Source organism: Pseudophryne corroboree, chromosome 11, assembly GCF_028390025.1.
Source record: "Pseudophryne corroboree isolate aPseCor3 chromosome 11, aPseCor3.hap2, whole genome shotgun sequence".
Taxonomy (NCBI): Eukaryota; Metazoa; Chordata; class Amphibia; order Anura; family Myobatrachidae; genus Pseudophryne; species Pseudophryne corroboree.
The window spans coordinates 29,336,489-29,359,250 of record NC_086454.1 but is presented as its reverse complement, the minus strand read 5'-3'; the positions used below and the strand labels follow the sequence as shown (position 1 = coordinate 29,359,250).

Below are 22,762 nucleotides of genomic sequence, written 5' to 3'. Positions count from 1 at the left end.
TCAAATAGGACCCACAGCCTATTGGTGATGCACTCGGCAAAAAAAGAAGGAGGCAGCGGCCAGTTCCATCCACAGGGCATCCTGTGCTTTGTGCGGTGGCACTGGCCGCCCCGCCCTAGTTATTGCCCTGCCGGAAAGTATAAAAATCATTGAAAAATCATAGTACAAGGCCCAATCTCTACAAATTTGGAATGTATTTGCCGGGCACTCCCCAAACCCCCCACCCCAAATGTTCCTTATTTACCCATTTATCACATTTCAGTAATCTTATCCCTTAAAAACAAAACGCTGTGTGTACAACTGGGTGTATCAGTAGGTGTCATTGTTACTGATGCACTCCCAGCAGGCCAGGCAGCATTTGCACCCTGGTAGCCATCAGGAGGTATTGCTACTAGCCCCTCACACTAATGATGCACCAAGTCCTCACCTGTAAAACATTGCCCTTGCCTGGTTGCAAACTGTAAAGCTGATCATGATGTAACGCGGAACATCTCTCTTACAATCTATCCAGAGCTGCAGCACTTAATTAGGATTTATTTATTACCCCAGCGAGATTAATCGGGTATCTTTCTTCCAAGTCTAGTTATTATAAGCAGCGTCATTATTCTGCTATTATGAAGACTGATGTGTGGCCTCCTTTCGGACCACACAGGGAACCGCCAGACACAGACGGAGTAGGACGGATTCTCGGCTGCCTTGCTGGGGATTTAGGCAGCTGCCGGTCATTTGTTGCGGAATTATTCTCAGTGTCACAGGGAACATGAGCCGTGAGGCATCGCGGCAGGGATTCATAACCTCAGCCCCAAAGAGACATTTTCTCTCAGACAGGAAAAGTTGGCGGAGTTTCCGCTGATATATAATGTTCTCTAGAAAAACTAGGGGCTAATAGTGTTATCGGTTAGTTAGATAACTTCTCTAGTGGAATGTATCTAACAGATTCCTTATAATCCTCTTCCAAACAGCACTGTGGGGCTCATATAGCGTTCTGGTCCAAAACGCAGGTCTAAAATGTATGTCAACAAGATGCATTTTGCGCAGTATGCAGAGCTGAATAAATCTCACTGCGTCTCTGCAGGGTACAATGGGTCCGATTCAGACCTGAACGCTGTTGTGCGAAATCGCACAGCGGGCAATTATCGAATGACCTCGCATGCATATGCACCGGAATGCGCAGGCGCGTCGCCAAACAGCGACAGGATGGTGCAAAAATTTTGTTCGCAAGGTGATTGACAGGAAGAGGACGTTTGTGGGTGGTAACCGACCGTTTTCTGGGAGTGTCAGATAAAACGCAGGCGTTCCCAAGCGTTTTCAGGGCGGGTGTGTGGCGTCCGCTCCGGCCCCAATCAGCCTGTTTGTATCGCACTGTGGGCGTTAGTCCTGGGCTGCACACAGACTGCACAGACTGGAAAAATCATTCGATGGTGAGCGAGTTGCGAACAGATCTGCAGATGTCGGCTGTCTGACGGAATTTTCACACGCGGCGTACACGTGCATTCGCACACTTGCACGGGGAGGGTTTTCTCTGTCTTTGGTCGTGGCTATCTGATCTCAGACCTCTGCAAAAACGCACAGCGGCAACCAGGTCTGAAGCACCAGTTTTATCCCAGGAGAGCCCTGGATGTCCCCAGCCGCATATGTGGGATTTACACACGGCTATTATAGTGCACGGCTGCCCTAAAGCAGATGGTGGGGTAACTGGTAGCAACGTTTATAAAGATCCGGATATAAATTATATCCATTTAATATGAGTTGTGCCGGACATTCCTCATACCTCACAAGACTGAACTAGATAAAGATGCCTCAGAGTGAGGGAAGCTGGACTAGAGCTGACAGAATTCCGGGGGCGGGGGGCGATGATACAAGAGTAACCTCAGAAACTCCGACCACTACTCTTAACACAGAATATCCGCTGGGTGATTCCATTACAGTGTTGCTTGGTAAATGAGTCCAAGGCATCACGCGGCCCGATCACTCTAACGTATAAGGGGCTGTTTACTTGTGACGCTACGGTACTTGGTAAATAGGCTACCCCATACTTCCACTGGACAGATAACACAATGGGGCTTTTAGACCTTTAATAACTAGCGACCACTGCGCCTCTAAAATTGCTCTTCCGTCTGACGGATACATTTTACGTCCGTTCTTCCCCTAGTCGCATTAATGGGTCACGCCAGGCCCGGACAACCTGTGGCTCTCCAGCTGTTGTGAAACTACAAGTCCCAGCATGCCCTGCCACAGTTTTGCTATTAGGGATAGCTGACACTTTGGCAGGGCATGCTGGGATGTGTAGTTTCACAATAGCAGGAGGGCCACGGGTTGGCAGGCCTTGCAGACATTTTTCCTGTGACGACTTCTGCAATGCAGAACTGGAAAATCGATTTTGTTTGTAATGGAATATTCCTTTGTAATGCAAACGTGTTTCTCCCGAATACTGAAGTGATTGCTACTGGTCGTAGCAAACGCTCCTGGCTGCTTACCCTTACTCCTGGACTTTTCATTTTTCATGCTAACTTTGGAAATGGCTTCAATGGAGATTTACTGTCAAATAAAGTGTTTCAGGTTTTCTATGCGTCTCTTAGGCCTGTATTAGGAAAGTGCACTGCAGAATGAATGGGAGTACGAGAGATTAACAAATAATTCTGTTCTGGAAGGAGACTGAGGAGCTGCAATAAAAAACACATTTTTGCTCCTACGCTCAGTGAACTGGATCTGATGCCCCATTGGATCTAACACCCGCTCCTCTTCCTACGATCCCTGGCAACGCTTGATGCACCTTACCGTTTACCTGGCTGGGGGGTGGGAGTGGCATCGACAACTGCTCTGCTTGTGTCACACAGCGCTATTGGTTGCTGCAAACGGAGGGTGCACAGGAACTAAGGGGGAGATTCTGGTTTGCTAGCATACCTGAAAAGCACACTGATGGGCAAAACCGTGCTGCACTGCAGGTGGGGCAGATGTAACATGTGCAGAGAGAGGTAGATTTGGGTGGGGTGTGTTCAAAGTGAAATCTAAATCGCAGTGTAAAAATAAAGCAGCCAGTATTTACCCTGCACAGAAACAATATAACCCATCCAAATCTAACTTTCTCTGCACATGTTACGTCTGCCCCACCTGCAGTGCACATGGTTTTACCCATTAGTGTGCTTTATCGGTTTGCTACCAACTCTGAATAACCCCCTAAAACCTTGTTTTCTATTCTGTAACATCAAACGCCATCTAAAACTTATTTATTTTAGTTTTGAACGTATTATTATGAAACTTAATTCTTGAAATTCAGAACTAGATCTTCTCTGCAGCGCTTGCGGTTGACTGTGGGGGTCAATAGATAATCTCCTTCGATGTGTCCGTTGTTTAAATGTTAGTGTGTACTAAAGATGAACTGCGTTACATCACCAGCATTTTTGGCACTCTGCTTAACAAAGAAAGTATTTTACTCCATGCCAAGTATTCCAGATATAACAACCGGCAAAGATGTCAATGTTCCGCCAGAGGCTTTCTGTGGAGCTGCGGCTCAGGCGGGGCGATGTGACTCTTCTGACAGTCCCTGTGTGTATGACATGCATGATTCCCGCGTTCCCTCACCGGTCATGGTGTGTGTGGCGACTCCTAATATTTCCTATAGGGACGGGTCACCGGGAGTGTAATGGGGGACAGGCTGCGTATGAAGAAACAGCCGGAGGCGCTACAATTGTCAGAGCGGCAGAAAATGTTTTACGGGTTATTATACATTTCTAGAGATGGACTTTAGCCAAGTGGACAAAATACAGAAGCGCACGTGTCCACCAACAGCATACGCCGGTGCATGGCGCCAATGAGGGTCTGCTTGTAACACTCCCTTAGTTGTATTTTTCCATCCTGAAATACCTACCTGTGGGAATGCATCTCCCTGTAACTACCTACCTGTGGCCATGTATCATCCTGTGACTACCTACCTGTGTATTTCACTGTAACTATCTACATGTGGCTGATCATCTCCCTGTAACTACCTACCTGTGGCCATGCATCATCCTGTAACTACCTACCTGTGTATTTCACTGTAACTATCTACCTGTGGCTGATCATCTCCCTGTAACTACCTACCTGTAGCCGTGCATCTTCCTGTGACTACCTACCTGTGTATTTCACTGTAACTATCTACATGTGGCTGATCATCTCCCTGTAACTACCTACCTGTCCATTTCCCTGTAACTATCTACCTGTGGCTGATCATCTCCCTGTGACTACCTGTGGGAATGCATCTCCCTGTAACTACCTACCTGTGGCCATGTATCATCCTGTAACTACCTACCTGTGTATTTCACTGTAACTATCTACCTGTGGCTGATCATCTCCCTGTAACTACCTACCTGTAGCCGTGCATCTCCCTGTAACTACCTACCTGTGGCCATGCATCATCCTGTAACTACCTACCTGTGTATTTCACTGTAACTACCTACCTGTGGCCAAGCATTTCCCTGTGACTACCTACCTGTGTACAAGTTCAAGTTTATTGTCATTAGCCAAAACAAGTTGACAGATGAAATTACAATTGCACAAGGCATCAAGTAGTAGCAGGCGACAACATAAAAACAAACATAAAAATTAATCATTCATTTAACATACGTACAGCAGATGGGATAAAACTAACCCTAAAACGATTAGTACGAGTTAACAAAGTACGAAACCTCTTTCGAGATGGAAGTTTGTCAAAAAGCATACTAAAAGGATGCGTGCTATTTGACACTGTGGGAGTGCATCTCCCTGTAACTACCTATCTGTGGTTGTACATATCTCTGTAACTACCTACCTGTGGCTGTGCATCTCCCTTTGACTACTTGTGGGAATGCATCTTCCTGTAACTACCTACCTGTGGTCATCCATCTTCCTGTAACTACCTACCTGTGCAACTCCCTGTAACTACCTACCTGTGGCTGTGCATCTCCCTGTGACTACCTGTGGGAATGCATCTTCCTGTAACTACCTACCTGTGGCCGTGCATCTTCCTGTGATGACCAACCTGTGGCCGTGCATCTTCCTGTGATGACCTACCTGTGGGAGTGCATCTCCCTGTGACGACTTACCTGGGGCCATACATCTTCCTGTGACGACCTACCTGTGGCCGTGCATCTCCCTGTAGCTATCTAACTCTAGGGAACAGCTCAGCAGACAGAAATATATTTTGGAGTTGAGGAAAACATGCAGAACGGATGAGTGACGGGTTTATGGACGGAGAATGACAGGCTTATGGCCACAAATAGCCAGATGTATTGATCTCAGGTTTCTGTCTATATATAACTCCGCTGGTGCAGGACACTTCTCAGTGCTGGGACACTCTGCAGGATGTATGTGTTGGCTGCTCTGTGTCTCAGCGTGTCAGCACAGAACATGCGTGCCTTTCATCCCAGGTCACAGAACAGGGCATCGCTTTGGCATTCGTAACGTGGAAACGGATTTTATTTTCCTTGTGATAAGTGGGGAAGTTGGCTGATTTCAGTGCGCAGACAGGATCCGTCTGTCCACAGCGTACACTTCAGACCTAATGCAATATCCTGACTTTCATGCCGCCCCTGGCACTACGATCAGCTGCCAGATTCATGCTGTCTCACAGATATATACCGACGTACAGGAAAACCTCTAGTATACCTAACGCCGTAGTCATCTGTTGCCGTGTTCACACGTTATCACGCGTTATCATACATGTTTTCCATGTTAGCAATATGTGCATTTAGAGGGTTATTCAGAGTTGTTTGCAAACCAAAAAAGTTAGCAGTTGGGCAAAACCATGTGCACTGCAGGTGGGGCAGATGTAACATGTGCAGAGAGAGTTTTAGATTTGGGTGGGTTATATTGTTTCTGTGCAGGGTAAATACTGGCTGCTTCATTTCTACACTGCAATTTAGATTTCACTTTAAACACACCCCACCCAAATCTAACTCTCTCTGCACATGTTACATCTGCCCCACCTGCAGTGCAGCATGGTTTTGCCCTTTAGCTAACATTTTTGGTTTGCTAGCAAACCTGAATAAGTCCCTTAAAATGCAAAAATTCCAGCTAACGGAACCACAGCGGTCAGACGCCAGGAGCAATCATATAATGCATCCGAAACGCACGACAGAACTCCCTCTTACTGCGTCAGAGCACACGGATGATCCACCCAGCGACCGTCAAGGTAAACGTCTACCCTTAGCTCTCAGGAGACGCCTCATCTATGGCTATAAGCATGGGAGAGAGGGGACAGCGGGGCGGTCTCAATTACTTGTGGGTATTTTGTGTTTGTGCAGCTTGTTACATTGCTATTCTCGCACCGGGAAAGGCGCATCTACGCCAAGGTGGAACATGGAGGCGCAAAATAGGTCCCATTTAAAAGTATAGGAAGAGGCTCGACGTTACTGTCTTTGTGTGTAGAAATGGCCGCTGCACAGCTTGGTGCTGGCTTCCCGCCCATTTACCTCATCAATACGTTTACACCACAAGATGTAATCGGATTGTTAAACCGTACCACAAAACATCACACTTTGGCCCTTGTACTGTGCCAGCTTCTGCACCCCCACAAACACCACCGGTTGCCTGAAGGCAGCGGTTAATGTGTGCCACAGCTGCCATTTTATATGATAATAGGTTACCTGTCACTGACAGACAGCAGAGGCAGCCATGTTCCTGAGAGGGCAGACTGTCCATCCGCTAGGGCCAATGGTGTCCCTCAGTGATGTCACCAGCTGCCACTGAGTGAATGGCAGAACATTGGTTGCCAGTTGTGTGTGTAGGTGAGAAGATCCGACTTCTGCAGAGTGTAATCTCCACTTGTCCCAGATACGTCAGAGGGCTCTGGTCAGTCGGCTCCTCATTTCTGGAAGGCATGCACCACTTTGCTTTGAAAGTCATGGATCATTTGTCAGGCTCCCAGACCTCCTTAGATGTTAAGCCATGTGTAACAGAACATCGTCCATCTTGATCTACGCAGATAAATACAGAGGGTGTTGGGGAAGCACACGGAACATCCTCACTTAAACATGTTTGCTTTTAGTGATTTAGATATTTAAGCATCTGGTGTTTATCCAGGATACCGGTCTGGCCGGCCTCCAGCAGCAAATCCTTCCTATAGCAGACAGGACGGTACAACCGGCTGGCTGCTCCCGTGCGAATGTCATATTCTTAGACTATGGATCTCTACACAGTGATCACACAATGGGGGAGATTTATCAAAGCTTGGAGAGTGATAATGTATCAATAAGCTCCGGTCATTTTTGCGCTCTGTGGCCCAAATGTATCCAGCATTAAAAAGATATAAACTGGAGACGGATAACGGGGCCTATTTATCACCATCCGCATCCAAGATGCGGATGACAGGTGATAAAATCGCCCCAACTCGCACTGCGATAATCGATTACATCGCAGGGATGTATCAATTATCGCTTGCAGGGACAGAGCTTGCTGTCAAGCTCTGTCCCTGCGATGCCTCTCTGTAGCATCACCTGGGTATTGTTCGGAAAAATTGCCCCGATGTCCTGCTGCACATGCGCCGCCGACATCGCCGCTACCGCCGTCGCCCTCGACCCCCCCCCAGTTGCGACTACTCCACGCGCCGCGGTCCCCTCCCCCAGAAGATCAATATGCTCACCTGTCCAGGGAGCCGGTCCGTGCTGCTTCAGGAGGCTGCTGGGCGCTAGATCATTCTTTTGCGCTGTGACACCCGGTGCTGTAAAGTGTTCTGCCATTTTGCAGCGTCACTTTACTGCACCGGGGTCACATTGCAGCATACAGGGGATCCGGCGCCCGGCAGCACTCACCGGAGCAGCGGACACCGACTCCCTGGATAGGTGAGTATGTTTTTATTTTACTTTTTACACTGTGATCAGCTTGTGTGTCCATCGGAGACACATAGCTGATCACTCTGCCGGGTCCCCGCTCAGCTCTCTCTGCCAGGGGCAGAGAAAGATGGGCAAAAGGGTGCATATCGCAGTGCTGCCCTCTGAACTCGCCAGCCTGAGCTGGCGAGATTATCACAGGGCACACTGCGGTATTTTTTTCACATTTTTTTTTTTTAGTGAATTTGGCCACATCACATTTCCCATTATAAGTATGGGGGGAATGTGATGTGGGTTACTAAAAAAAAGTGAATTAAAGGGTTTGGAGCAGTTTTTCATGAAAACTGCTCCAAATGCCCTTTATACATTCAGGTGATACTAAAATAATGTGAAAAAGGGTGTTTTCACACCCTTTTCACATTATTTTAGTAAAAATTATTTTAATAAATAGACCCCAAAGACTGACAAAGTACCAGCCAACCAGCTCCTGTTATTTTTCAAACACAGCCGGTTACATGGCAGCTAGGAAGCTGATTGGCTGGTACTTTATCTCTCTCCAATTTATCACTTTTTAAGGCTTTATACATCTGGGCCTGTGTTTGCAAAATTGACACTTAGCTGATTGTTACTTTATCTCTGTCTAAGCAATGATAAAACTCCCCCAATGATTTTATATTCTATAAAATATGTATATGTGTTTATTTCAGAAGGGACATGAAGCACTGCCTCTGAATTTGGCTCTCAGTGTTGGCTCTCTAGTTGGTGCGGAACCACAGGTTGCAGCATGCCAAGGACAGCCATTTAGCATCAGGGAATGCTGGATCTAGTAGTTCTTTAACATCGCCATCGCTGAGGCGTGGATTACTTGAGCCTTTTGTACAGTACGTGAGCTCTCTGGCTGGAGCGCAGTGATACGACCTAGGAGGTACAGAGTGATGGGGTCTGCTGACTGGGGCAGAAGTCTATGCTGCATGGTACACAGTCCTCTGCAGCATCATGGGGGCCCCTCCGGTTCAGAGTCAGGGGGAACAGGTTGATGCATTGTGAGAAGGAGCACAGGCTAGTGCAGAGTTACAGGGGACATGTTGGAGCAGAGTTTTTGGGAAGCACTGGTTGGTGAGGAAATTATGGGGGACAGACTGGCACAGAATTACAAGGTACAGGCTAGTGCGGGACGATGGGGGGGCAGGCTGGTGCGGAACCCTGGGGGATAGGCTGTTATGGAATGCCGTGTCAGGCTGGTTGCAGGAAGCTAAGGGCTGCTAGCTGGCGCAGAACAATAGGAAATGTAATTTCTAGGGGGTATATGTACTAAAAGTTGATTTTGGTCGATGTTGATCGATTTTTAGTCGATGTTGGGTAAATTTTTGATCGATTTTGGGTTGCGGGGTCTAAATCAACAGATGATTTTTGACATCCTCTTAAAAAAAAAATATGTAAAAAATCATCTGCTAGTAAATGTGGGATTTAGGGGTATATTTACTAAAGATCGATCTGGGTCGATATTTTATTTTATTTTTTTCCCGATGTTTGATCAATTTTGTATTTTAAGGTCTAAATTCCACATTTACTAACAGATCATTTGTAAAAATTTTTTTAAAAGATGTAAAAAATCATTTGTTAGTAAATGTGTGATTTAGAGGAACATTCACTAAGCAGTGATAAGAGCAGAGAAGTGAGCCAGTGGAGAAGTGGCCCTTTCAACCAATCAGCAGCTCTGTATCATTTAATAGTATGCAAATTATAGATGTTACTTCAGTGCTGATTGGTTACCATATGCAACTTCTCCACTGGCTCACTTCTCCGCTCTTATCACTGCTTAGTAAATGTCCCCCTTAGTCCCTTAAACACAAAATCTATCCAAAATCGACCCAATATCAACAAAAATCGACTTTTAGTAAATATACCCCCCCAGGTCTTTTTCAATATTAAGCACACTTCCAGAACAAGTAGTAATGGTACGGTATGTACTTAGATTTAGTAATATGCCTTTGGTATTAGGAGGTGTTAATTTATTGTGGAAGGTTTAGTTTGTGGTTTATCCTCACTGGTTCTAGAGTGCAATGATATCACATACTGAAAGTAAGATGTTCTGCACTTTGTGTGTTTCTCGGGTAAAACATTTTTGGAGAAAGCTACTATCCAGCGTCATGTCCTGACGTCTAACGTGAGCCGTCTGTGAATCATGTTCTGAACATCATGTTCCGCGTGTTGTCATCAGCTTCTTCTGTTCAGCTCTGACTGCAGAGTCCTGCGGGAGACCGGCAAAGTCTGACAGTGCCGAGTCACAGTTTCCATGCGGTGCAGAAGGCTCTGCAAAAGCCAGTTCTTTACTATGGTACTTCTTGGAAATGTCTGCAGAAGCGTTTTATTTTTAACGTCCCAAATCTGTGAAGGAAGTTGGAACTTAAGACTTTCCTGTGCCAATCTTTAATAGGAAACAACAGCTTGAAATGCACGTGTAATTGTTGTAATGTACATGTCTTGCACTGTGTCTCCTTTCAAATTGATGTGTCAAATGTTGGAATATGTGTGAACAACTGGTGGTGGTATGGCAGAGTGTAGGTACACACCAGAGGATGCCCTGAGACAATGAACAGCCCAGTACTTAACCAGTGCGGTGGTTTATTCAGCAGTAATATAATTTGTATAGCCGTACTCTGTTATACTTATAAAGAGTCCCCAGCCGGTGACTGTATCAGAGTAGCAGTGTAAGGGGTATCAGCGTCTGCAAAGTATTGTGTAATGCAGTAATTGCAAGGTCTCTTTGAGCTCTAGCACATTGACAAGAATGCATGCAGAGGGCATGGGAGTTAGATATTGGCTCTCACCTTGATAAGGGTGTATGGGACTCTGGGGGTCATTCCGAGTTGATCGCTAGCTGCCGTTGTTCGCTGCGTAGCGATCAGTGTAAAAAACGGCTAATCTGCGCACGCGCGACGTACAGGTACAAAGTTCTTCGTGGTTTTGCACAGGTTCTAGCGAATCTTTCAGTCGCACGGCACAACGCAGGATGATTGACATGAAGTGGGCGTTTCTGGGTGGCAACTGACCGTTTTCAGGGAGTGTTTGGAAAAACGCAGGCGTGCCAGGGAAAACGCAGGCGTGGCTGGGCGAACGCTGGGCGGGTGTGTGACATCAAAAGCCGTCCCTCCAACGTTAGAATCAACGCACACGAAGAGTAACTACAGGGCTGGTCTTGTTTTGCACAAAATGTTTTTGCAGGCACTCTGCTGCACAAGCGTTTGCACTTCTGCAAAGCAAAAATACACTCCCCAGTGGGCGGCGGCAATGCGTTTTGCACGACTGCTAAAAACTGCTAGTGAGCGATCAACTCGGAATGACCCCCTCTATTCGTACGACCATCTCTAAGTGCTCCATTAGCGTAGCATCGGATGTTTCCTAATACCTCCAGTTTGTGCTGGAGAAACTGCGGCCAAGTTCGTACATTCTTTCACACATGGTGGACGTGTCCACTGATCACTCCATTTTGGGACATGGTTTAGAAATTATTAGCGCAACTCGGTTCTCTTAGTGCACCCCTCTCCCCGGTTAATATGCTTCTTTGTGCCCCCATTGAACACATTCCAAAAGAAACCAACCAATTAATTCTTCACATCTCCTGCACAGCCAAGTACTAGATAGCCCGCAATTGGAAATCTCTAACTGATCCCAGTAGGCAGGAACTCTTGAACAGGATTTGGTTTATTGCAAAAATGGAATTTATAACCAGTCTTCAACACAATACTGTTAAAAAATTCCATTCTACATGGCGGCCTTGGTACTCTCATTACAATGTACCCCTCCTGGGCCTGACTTAATACTCTTTCTGTTGTACGATTACTAAGGACACAGATCCACTCTCCTGTCCTCCACTCGCTGAGCATGCAGTATGAATACAAGAATATACAAAAGGAGAGTAGGGGCCCTACACACTTTGCGATCCGCCGCCGAGCTGCCCGACAGCGGATACGGCCGACGGGTGACCCGGCGACGAGGGGGAGTGACGGGTGGAGTGAAGTTTCTTCACTCCCCCCGTCACCCGGCTCCATAGCAGTGCAGGCAAATATGGACGAGATCGCCCATATTGGCTGCATGTACAGGTGACGGGGCACCAGCGATGAACGAGCGCGGGGCCGCACATCGTTCATCGCTGGTGCCTCCACACTGAAAGATACGAACGGTATCTCGTTCATATCTGTCAGTATTATCTGGCAGTGTGTAGGGCCCATTACTCCACGACCTCTCCTCAAATCAGTTCTAATTTCTTCTTTTCCTTTCTCTCCTCTCCCCCCCCCCCCTCCCACCCCTACCCCTTCTTTTATTTATTTTTATTTTACGCCTCTTCTCATCCTCGACCATAGGTACTGTAACCCTGGTCTTGGATACTGTGCCTATTAGTTCATGCTATTTACTCTAAAGCTAAGGAATGGAAATAGGCAACTATTTTGTTTAATGTACACTTCATTGCCTTGTTGTTATTACACCATTGTTATAACTTTGTATACAGCATTGTTTTTGTTCGGATGCTTGATATCTCTCGCCTGTTGTTGTCGCAGTGCTTAATCTCATGACTAGAATTCAATAAAAACTTATATGATAAAAAAAAAAAAAAAAAGAATGCATGCGGAGAAGTAAAGTTGGCGGCCATCTTGGTTAGGAATTGAAGCCTCCCTAAAGTACCCAATATGGAGTACAGTATGTTCAGCGTCAACATCAAATGCAACAAAGATATAGTTCAAACGATTAAAGTCAGTATTTTAAAGAAACCAATATATGTTTCCTAATGGGCATTATGGAACAAACTTTTTCTCCATAAAATGACTTGGGTGTGTTAGTACCTATCTGTATACAGTACGTGCAGCAGGCTCCTGTATATGAAGGGAGTAGCTCTGATAAGTGAGCAGTGTGACTGAAAAGCTGCAGAGGTATGTCAGGTTATCACCCTCATGCTTCTAATCTGAACATTTGCATTTCTGCGGATAATAGAAGGGTTGTTTGAGACTAACTCCCATGAGCTCATACTAGTATGAGCTCATGATGTTATAGGCAGTCACTTTCTCCTTCAAGCGGTCACTTTCCCCTCACACTTCCCTCTCGGGCGGTTTCTCCCTCTCAGGCTGGTACCTCCCCTTCAGGAGGTCACTTCCTCCTGAGACGGTCACCTCCCTCTCAGGTGGTTACTTCTCTCTCAGGCGGTCACTTCCTCCTCAGGCGGTTCTGCTTCTGCTCATCAGTTACAAGCACTGCAGAGAATTCACAAGTCTGGTTTTTGTATATGAATTTGGAATCCTGACAAGTGTCTGAGTTTCCTGGTGAATATCACGCTTTCCTGGTGGGACCATTATGAGCGTTAAAAATTATATGAACGGCTTTGGCTCCTGCTATGCCGTAGTATTTCGGCCTCAGAACTCGTGGCGGTGAAGAGAACTCCGCATTAACTGTTTATGGCGCTGAGAGTGCAGTGAATTCAGAGCTGTCAGCACTCTCACCGTCTCCAGATCAATCACAACGCTTGCCAAGGCCCGCCAGAGTCTCCTTTATCCACCACTGATAACATCTGCTCTGCGTTTGTGTTTTGCAGTCTCAGCCATTGATGTGTTCCTGGTGCCTATGTAGAGGGAATGGCATGGTGATTTTGGAACAGCGAATTTATTTTTAGCAGTGAGTAATCCTGTCGGCAGAATGTGGATGAGGAGACTGTATACCCCTTCTGCGTTATCGCTGCGATCATCGCTGATTTGACTTATAAGGTTCTCACAGCCCCTAAATAACCCTAAATGTTCCAGGCATTGTTCCATATAGTCTGGCTGACCATCCTGGGAAGGAAACTGTATGAAGGATAGGACAATGGCCCTCATTCCGAGTTGTTCGCTCGCTAGCTGCTTTTAGCAGCAGTGCAAACGCTAGGCCGCCGCCCTCTGGGAGTGTATCTTAGCTTAGCAGAAGTGCGAACGAAAGGTTAGCAGAACTGCTCGAAACATTTTTCATGCAGTTTCAGAGTAGCTCCAAACCTACTCCTACCTTGCGATCACTGCAGACAGTTTAGTTCCAGTTTTGACGTCACATACACGCCCTGCGTTTGGCCAGCCACTCCCCCGTTTCCCCAGGCACGCCTGCGTACACGCCTGCGTTTTTTAGCACTCCCGGAAAACGGTCAGTTACCTCCCATAAACGCCCCTTTCCTGTCAATCACTCACCGGTCAGCCGAGCGACTAAAAAGAGTCGCTCGACCTTGTGTAAAACTGCATAGTTTTGTGTGAAAGTACTTCGCGCGTGCGTACAGCGGCCCATACGCATGCGCAGAACAGCTGATTTTTAGCCTGATCGCTGCGCTGTGAACAAGGGCAGCTAGCGATCAACTCGGAATGACCCCCAATGTGCACTGGAAGGCTGCGCAGCTCTGGGTACCATATATATTATGTGTGTATCATATGAATAATTTGTACTGTGTATAATATATGACATGGTGTATTCCCTGCTGAAATATGGATATTAGAAGTTGTTGTATGGCTTCTCCCCGGGAGACCCTTGGATGGGAAAGAGCGGCATATTATTGCAGGGCAGATTGGATGGGCCAATTGGTTCTTCTCTGACGTCAAATTCTGTTTAGGGCAGTGCTATGACTTAATTTGCAACATTAAGCCTTGGGCCATCATGCAGCAGGGGTGGGGCTTAATGATGCAATGCACCGAAAAGTGTAGTTATCTAGCACTACCCATTTTATTGGTGAGTGGGATTCAGAGGGTTGGTCTTCTCCCTCCCGGGCCTGATACTCACTGCTGCACAGCATACACAACACTACGATATGTACCCTGCTGCATAACACCCGCATCCGGTACTGTATATTTTTCAGGCCATGTACAGTGCACAAATAGGGCCACAGTGCAATAAAAATTCCTCATGTGTCACACTCCTATTTCCCTATAGATCGTAAGCTTGCGAGCAGGGCCCTCTTACCTCTCTGTCAGTTGTTACCAAGTTTTGTTTTATTACTGTTTGTTCCCAGTTGTACAGTGCAATTGAATTTGTTGCCGCTATATAAATAACTGTTGATAATGATGAAAATAATTTCTAAAAGTGGTCGAGGACCTCATGCGGCCTCCAGAACAATGTCCTAGCCTTTCTAGTCTATGTATGCGCTTATCTCTATATATGAAATAAAGTCCATGGTATGCGTCTGTCTATCCAGTCTAATCTAGAGAACTGCTGAACTGGTTTTGATACGGTTTTCACAATTTTATAGAGCATTTGTTGAGTAAGGGTTAGGTGTATGAAACATTAATCTATGACAAAAGGGAGCCGAGTAGTGATGATTTTAGTAAGGTTGTCAATTTCAGTAAGAGAAAAATGGTAGTGCTCTACACTGCACATAATGGCCAAGAGTGGTACTGCAGTAGCTGTGCTGCAGGGATGATCAGCTGCAGCTTCCCTGTCCCTCCTCCCTCTCTTAGAAGGCTTCAGGCATGAGGAAATCATTGCAGCTTGTCCTTCTCCTTAATGCTCCTCCTTCACCTGCTTCCATGAGTCATCAGTAATATAGGCAGGTCTTTCCCATGAGTACCTCTGTCCCCTGCCTCCCCAAGTATGCCTCTGACCCCCCCATTCCCATGAATGCCTCTGCCTCCTACCTCCCCGTGTGCACCTATCATCTCTCCTCCCCATATGTACCTCTGACCTCCCCTTCCCATGAGTTCCTCTGACCCTGCTCTCCCCATGTGCACCTATCATCTCCCCTTCCCATAGTTACCTCAGCCCCCTGCCTCACCAAGAATGCCACTGACCCCCCCACCCCATGAGTGCCTCTGCCTCCTACCTCCGCATGTGTGCCTATGATCTCCCATCCCCATATGTGCCTCTGACCTCACCAGGCATGCCACTGCCTCCCAGCCCTCCCCATGTGTTCCTCTGACCCTCCCCCCTCTCCATATGCTCCTCAGAACCTCTTTACTCATGTGTTCATCTGATCCCCTCTCCCTATCTATAGCTCTGCCTCAGTCACCATCCCTACTGTGCCTTTGCCTCCTCCCTAAGGCTGGTGGCTGCTCATCAGAAGTAGCATGGAGATTAATCTATGACAAAAACGAGTCCGAGCAGTGACTATTTTAGTGAAGCAAGTAAAAAAAAAATCATCCGTCTGATCGCGGGGACGTTTGAAAGTGCATGCGTGGCCATTTAGTGTGAGCATACACGGGTCTCGCCATAGCAAATGCGTCTTTTGTGGAGTCAACACATCTCTTTTTGAGGAGCTCTTAAATGATAATTTTATATTTTGTATTACTATTATGGCGAGACGGAAAGCGAATATAGGTTGTAGTACATGTAAATTCAAAATGTCTCCTGTGCGAAGCTGGGGGGTGTCGCTAGTTACATTATATAAGGGGTACAGGCCACCTTGTATACTTTTACTATGATTCCCCTCTGAAACAACAAGGAAAGCTCAGAAGAATGGACATGGTGATGGCGGAGACCCTCTGGTCACTCTTTTACACCTGGACAGATCTACAAATAAAATCCACATCTGTTACCTCCTGTGATCAGCTATGGACCGAAAATGCTCCCTGGGCTGTATGGATGGGGTCTTATGCAAGCATGGCAGTACCGGGCCCCAGTGGCCTAATTCTATAGGTAAATATTTATTAATGAACCCAGTAATGTAATGCCAGAAACTCGCCCTGTGTGTGGGCAATACTTATATGCAGATAGTGGTTATCCCGGGCCCTGGATCTGTGAGCCGCACCTCAACGTGTTTCAGCATTCTCACTCTCTGACCTCAGATCTGTTCTCGCGGGCCCCTTCATTATCAGTCATGATGCAATCTCTCAGAAATGCCACGGCAGACCCCTTACCTCATCCCCTGCATTCTGCAGATGATGTCTAAAGTCAGAGATTAATTAGCAAAACAAAATGCTGTGTTTTAACAGGTCTGGAATGTTTGGCTGCTTCTCCATACAGGCTGGGAGAGGGGCGCAGCTGTCGGAGCGGTTCCGTCACTGATGCCCGTTGCTATCAATGCATAAAGTACCTGGGGTCGGCACTGGAAGTGAGACGTTGGGAGTTATAGTACTGTTAGTCAACACAGCTTACACTTGGATTGCCGACTGCCCTTCTTACCCATCCTAACCGTCTGATACAGCTAAAGTATGATCCCTGCTGTTGTCTACAGAGAATGTTCTATTCTCTGCAGATGGTGAGATGTATGTACCTAGGGGGTCATTCCGAGTTGTTCGCTCGCAAGCTGCTTTTAGCAGCATTGCACACGCTAAGCCGCCGCCTACTGGGAGTGAATCTTAGCTTATCAAAATTGCGAACGAAAGATTCGCAATATTGCGAAAAGACATCTCTGTGCAGTTTCTGAGTAGCTCGAGACTTTACTCTGCCAGTGCGATCAGTTCAGTGCTTGTCGTTCCTGGTTTGACGTCACAAACACTCCCAGCGTTCGCCCAGACACTCCTCCGTTTCTCCAGCCACTCCCGCGTTTTTCCCAGAAACGGCAGCGTTTTTTCACACACACCCATAAAACGGCCAGTTTCCGCCCAGAAACACCCACTTCCTGTCAATCACATTACGATCACCAGAACGAAGAAAAAACCTCGTAATGCCGTGAGTAAAATACCTAACTGCATAGCAAATTTACTTGGCGCAGTCGCACTGCGGACATTGCGCATGCGCATTAGCGACTAATCGCTCCGTTGCGAGAAAAAAATAACGAGCGAACAACTCGGAATGACCCCCCTAGATCACAGGTTCTCAAACTCTGCCCTTAGTACCTCACACGGATCATGTTTTCCAGGTCACCTGTAGATTTTTAAAATGTGACAGTTGGTGATACACAGTGCTCCTGCTAGGTGACCTGGAAAACATGACCTGTTTGGGGTTCTGAGGACCGAGTTTGAGAACCGCTGACCTAGATCATTGAAAATTGCAGTTTATGGGGGTCATTCAGAGTTGATCGCTCGCTGCCGTGTTTCGCAGCGCAGCGAACAGGTCTCTACTGCACATGCGTATGCACCGCAATGCGCAGGCGCGTCCTACGGGTACAGAGCGGATCGTTGCTGGGGCGATGGATTTAACGAAGAATCCATTCGCACAGCCTATCGCAAGGAGATTGACAGGAAGAAGGCGTTTGTGGGTGTCAACTGACCGTTTTCAGGGAAAGTTTGGAAAAACGCAGGCGTGTCCAAGTGTTTGCAGGGCGGGTGTCTGACGTCAATTCCGGGACCAAAAAGACTGAAGTGATCGCAGCGGCTGAGTAAGTCCAGAGCTACTCAGAAACTGGCTGTACAGGTGTTCGCACACTTGCAAAGCGAAAATACACTCCCCCGTGGGCGGCGACTATGCGTTTGCACGGCCACTAAAAGTAGCTAGCGAGCGATCAACTCGGAATGACCCTCCATGAACTGTTAGGACTTTTCAACAAGCAAATTACTATCCCATTTCAATGACAGTATTTGAATGGAAGACCCTACTGTGGGACCCCCATCAATTCCTGTATTTATCAGTCTCATATACCTGGGACCACCAGCGTGGGGTGGCTGTCAGCAGGAGGGATCAAACCCCCCCAACCCCAACCCAAATACTATTATCCCAACAGAAATTGGTAAAATGAATCTTTAAAGTGAAAAACTAATTGACATTTTTTATTCTAGAACTCATTATAACATGACCTATGCATCTGAATCATGTGCTATGTACATTTATGTTTTCCATATCAGTTGTTGTATCGTTAGAGCTGCAGCCTCAGGGGCACTATTTACTATGCTACAATGAATTGGTACTTGGAACAGTCACAGCAGGCATAGACCCTAAGCCATAGTGACTTGCAAGATGGCGGCACTATCGCTCCGTGTGTTCCTCTTCCGATCGTACTAACAGAGTCCGGATGTAAGCTGGGAATGCCCCAGCCCTTCAATGGCAGCAGATGAGATATTAACAAAAAATAAAAATTACTTGTACAGGGACCACCCCCCAAAAGTTGTTACCGAAGGGCGAGGTTGGTTCTGGGTTTTAGTTTTTATATTGACCTGTTTCAATGACCCGAGCCCTTGTTCCCCCCCGGCCCTAACCCTCTCCTCTTTGTTTCGTCTAGTGTTTAATAATCGGAGGGGGCCCCTGCGGACTTCGGACAGCCATTGAACTCGCCTGCTTAGGAGTCAAAGTGGTGGTTGTGGAAAAGAGAGACACGTTTTCCCGGAACAATGTCCTTCACCTTTGGCCTTACACCATCCACGACCTCCGCTGTCTCGGTGCTAAGAAGTTCTACGGCAAGTTCTGCGCAGGAGCCATTGATCATATAAGTAAGTGTGGGTTATGGAAACAGTATTACTGATCAGCTTCCGGAATATTAGCAGGACGTGGGAGCGATGGGCGATGTAACGCTTTGGTAAATGCCCGATAAGGGTCTGCCGTTAATCTGAGGATGGGGAAAGCTAGGGCGCCTTTATAGCTGATACACATATCACAAGAGAGATCTGAGTTTTATTTACATTGTCTTCAGCTGGTGTGGAAATACAAGTCCCAGCATGCCCTGCTAGCAGCCTGTGAAAACGGCACAAACATGGAAGCCCTTTACTGTGCACTTTTCCATAATTCTACCTATTACCTTCCAGGTGTGCTGGTAGTTGTAGTTTCACAAAAGTTACCAGGTAATGCTGAGCCGTAGCTCCCTGACAGCTGGCTGACAGGGCATGATGGGCCTTGTAGTTCCACAACAGCTGATGATCCACAAGCTGACAAGTCCATGGTGCCATACAGGAAAAATACAATGGCGTAACAAACATTACAATTTAAAAAGATTCAACACACAATACACAGGGCAAAATCACACAGCGAGATAATGATACAACTGAATGCGTACGGTTCAATTTGGCCGTTTGTGGGTGGCGACTGACCGTTTTACAAGAGTGGGCGGAAAAACGCAGGAGGGACCAGGCGTTTGGACGGAGGGTGTCTGATGTTAGCTCCGACCCCGATCAGCAGCAAACAATCGTAGCGGCTTAGTAAGTCCTGGGCTGCGCAGATACTGATGTTTGTGCAGCTCTGCTACAAAAGCGATCGCACACTTGTACAGCACTTTACCCTTCCCCCTGTAGGCGGCGACTATCTGATCGCAGAGCTGCAAAAAACCCACCCTAGCGATCAGGTCTGAATTACCCCCAGAGATAGTGCAGGGTGGGAACCAAGTGGGTGGAGGGTCCTGCTCATCACAGCTTATAGATTTGGGAGGGCTTGTAAAAAAATAAAATAAAAATTAATCATCAAACCTATAAAAAAAAAACCTGCGATGTAGTGTGCCGTGGGTAGAGGTGTGATTGCCAGTAAGCCACCAGGGCACGTTAGAACTGTTGAACCATGACCGGGATCTTTCTTAAACAAAGCGTTTCTCTGCTAAACCGGTGGAGCGAGATTCGGGTAACGTGGAGCGGCTTCTCTGCAGACAGGGGCACTTTCATGTTTAGAAAGTCTGAATGAAAATGAATTTGAGAGATTAGACTGGATAGTAACAGTGTATGGAATGGATGTGACGGTACACAGCGGCTTGTAGAACTTTCAAGTTTTGCTTTATAGCCATTGTTGTACACTTTACTTTTCTTTATAAAGAGAATACGGTGGTTACGTGTAGCGCGGCGCAATTTAATAGATCTTATACTGTAGTTGAAGGACTGGATTTGTGCCCACTCTGGTTGCGCACGGGTGGGGCCACAAGTGGCAGAAACGGATCCACCCCCCACTAATTGTATTTCACTTCTTTTATTACCAAACATCTTATTTGGGGTTACTGCTGCTCTAATACCAGGGTACAACCCATCGCTGCTAGTCAGTTTCATTTCAATCTATCTAATACTTGTACTCAGGGCCAGGCTGGCAAATTGTAGCCTTAGGGGCAAGCACACACCACTAGCTCAGGAGGAGTGGCCGATCCATACAAGCGGTATTAGGGAAAGATTTGAAAGCATGATATACAGAAGGCCAAAAAGCCCTAGTGGAAGGACGTGCTGTATATAGTTATAGAACCACCATCAGAGATAACCCCCGTTGTCTATTACCCATGTAGTGCTATGTTCACTGCTGTTAGTTGGGTTGGGGCTGAAATGCCGGCGTTCAGCTTGGCGGCGGTCAGAATACCGACCGCGGCATCCAAATGGTTAGAATCCCAACAGGGGTTGGGTAATTATGCTAAGCCTCCCTTACGGCGGCCTAAACCACCTGCCCTTCCGGTGACATGTTCTCTGTCTACCTGCCCCTGCAGTGACATTCCCCCTATCTACCTGCCTCTGCAGTGACATTCCCCCTATCTACCTGCCTCTGCAGTGACACTCCCCCTATCTACCTGCCTCTGCAGTGACATTCCCCCTATCTACCTGCCTCTGCAGTGACATTCCCCCTATCTACCTGCCTCTGCAGTGACACGCCCCCTATCTACCTTCCTCTGCAGTGACACTCTCCCTATCTACTTGCCTCTGCAGTGACACGCCCCCTATCTACCTGCCTCTGCAGTGACACTCCCCCTATCTACCTGCCTCTGCAGTGACATTCCCCCTATCTACCCGCCCTTGCAGTGACATTCCCCCTATCTACCTGCCTCTGCAGTGACATTCCCCCTATCTACCTGCCTCTGCAGTGACATTCCCCCTATCTACCTGCCTCTGCAGTGACATTCCCCCTATCTACCTGCCCTTGCAGTGACATTCCCCCTGTCTACCTGCCTCTGCAATGACATTCCCCCTATCTACCTGCCTCTGCAGTGACATTCCCCCTTTCTACCTGCCTCTGCAGTGACACGCCCCCTATCTACCTGCCTCTGCAGTGACATTCCCCCTGTCTACCTGCCTCTGCAGTGACATTCCCCCTATCTACCTGCCCTTGCAGTGACATTCCCCCTATCTACCTGCCTCTGCAGTGACATAACCCCCTATCTACCTGCCTCTGCAGTGACATTCCCCCTATCTACATGCCCTTGCAGTGACATTCCCCCTGTCTACCTGTCCTTGCAGTGACATTCCCCCTATCTACCTGCCCTTGAAGTGACATTCCCCCTATCTACCTGCCCTTGCAGTGACATTCCCCCTATCTACCTGCCCATCTACCTGCCCTTGCAGTGACATTCCCCCTATCTACCTGCCCCTGCAGTGACATTCCCCCTATCTACCTGCCTCTGCAGTGACATTCCCCCTATCTACATGCCCTTGCAGTGACATTCCCCCTGTCTACCTGTCCTTGCAGTGACATTCCCCCTATGTACCTGCCCTTGAAGTGACATTCCCCCTATCTACCTGCCTCTGCAGTGACATTCCCCCTATCTACCTGCCTCTGCAGTGACATTCCCCCTATCTACCTGCCCTTGCAGTGACATTCACCCTATCTACCTGCCTCTGCAGTGACATTCACCCTATCTACCTGCCTCTGCAGTGACACTCCCCCTATCTACCTGCCTCTGCAGTGACACTCCCCCTATCTACCTGCCTCTGCAGTGACAATCCCCCTATCTACCTGCCCTTGCAGTGACATTCCCCCTATCTACCTGCCCTTACAGTGACATTCCCCCTATCTACCTGCCCTTGCAGTGACATTCCCCCTATCTACCTGCCCTTGCAGTGACATTCCCCCTATCTACCTGCCTCTGCAGTGACATTCCCCCTATCTACCTGCCTCTGCAGTGACATTCCCCCTATCTACCTGCCCTTGCAGTGACATTCCCCCTATCTACCTGCCTCTGCAGTGACATTCCCCCTATCTACCTGCCCTTGAAGTGACATTCCCCCTATCTACCTGCCTCTGCAGTGACATTCCCACTATCTACCTGTCCTTGCAGTGACATTCCCCCTATCTACCTGCCCTTGCAGTGACATTCCCCCTATCTACCTGCCCTTGCAGTGACACTCCCCCTATCTACCTGCCTCTGCAGTGACATTCCCCCTATCTACCTGCCCTTGCAGTGACATTCCCCCTATCTACCTGCCCTTACAGTGACATTCCCC

General features: G+C 47.5%; 1 protein-coding gene across 12 annotated transcripts in view; it reads left to right on the top strand.

Annotated features, from left to right (window-relative positions):
- The window catches only part of MICAL2 (microtubule associated monooxygenase, calponin and LIM domain containing 2), a 278,508-nt gene that overhangs the window by 55,359 nt on the left and 200,387 nt on the right, over nucleotides 1-22,762 (top strand). For all 12 annotated transcript variants that reach the window (XM_063946422.1, XM_063946420.1, XM_063946416.1 and 9 more), the window contains exon 3: nucleotides 18,874-19,081. In XM_063946422.1, the coding sequence (XP_063802492.1) occupies nucleotides 18,874-19,081 (208 nt within the window). The remainder of the gene's footprint in view (nucleotides 1-18,873; nucleotides 19,082-22,762) is intronic.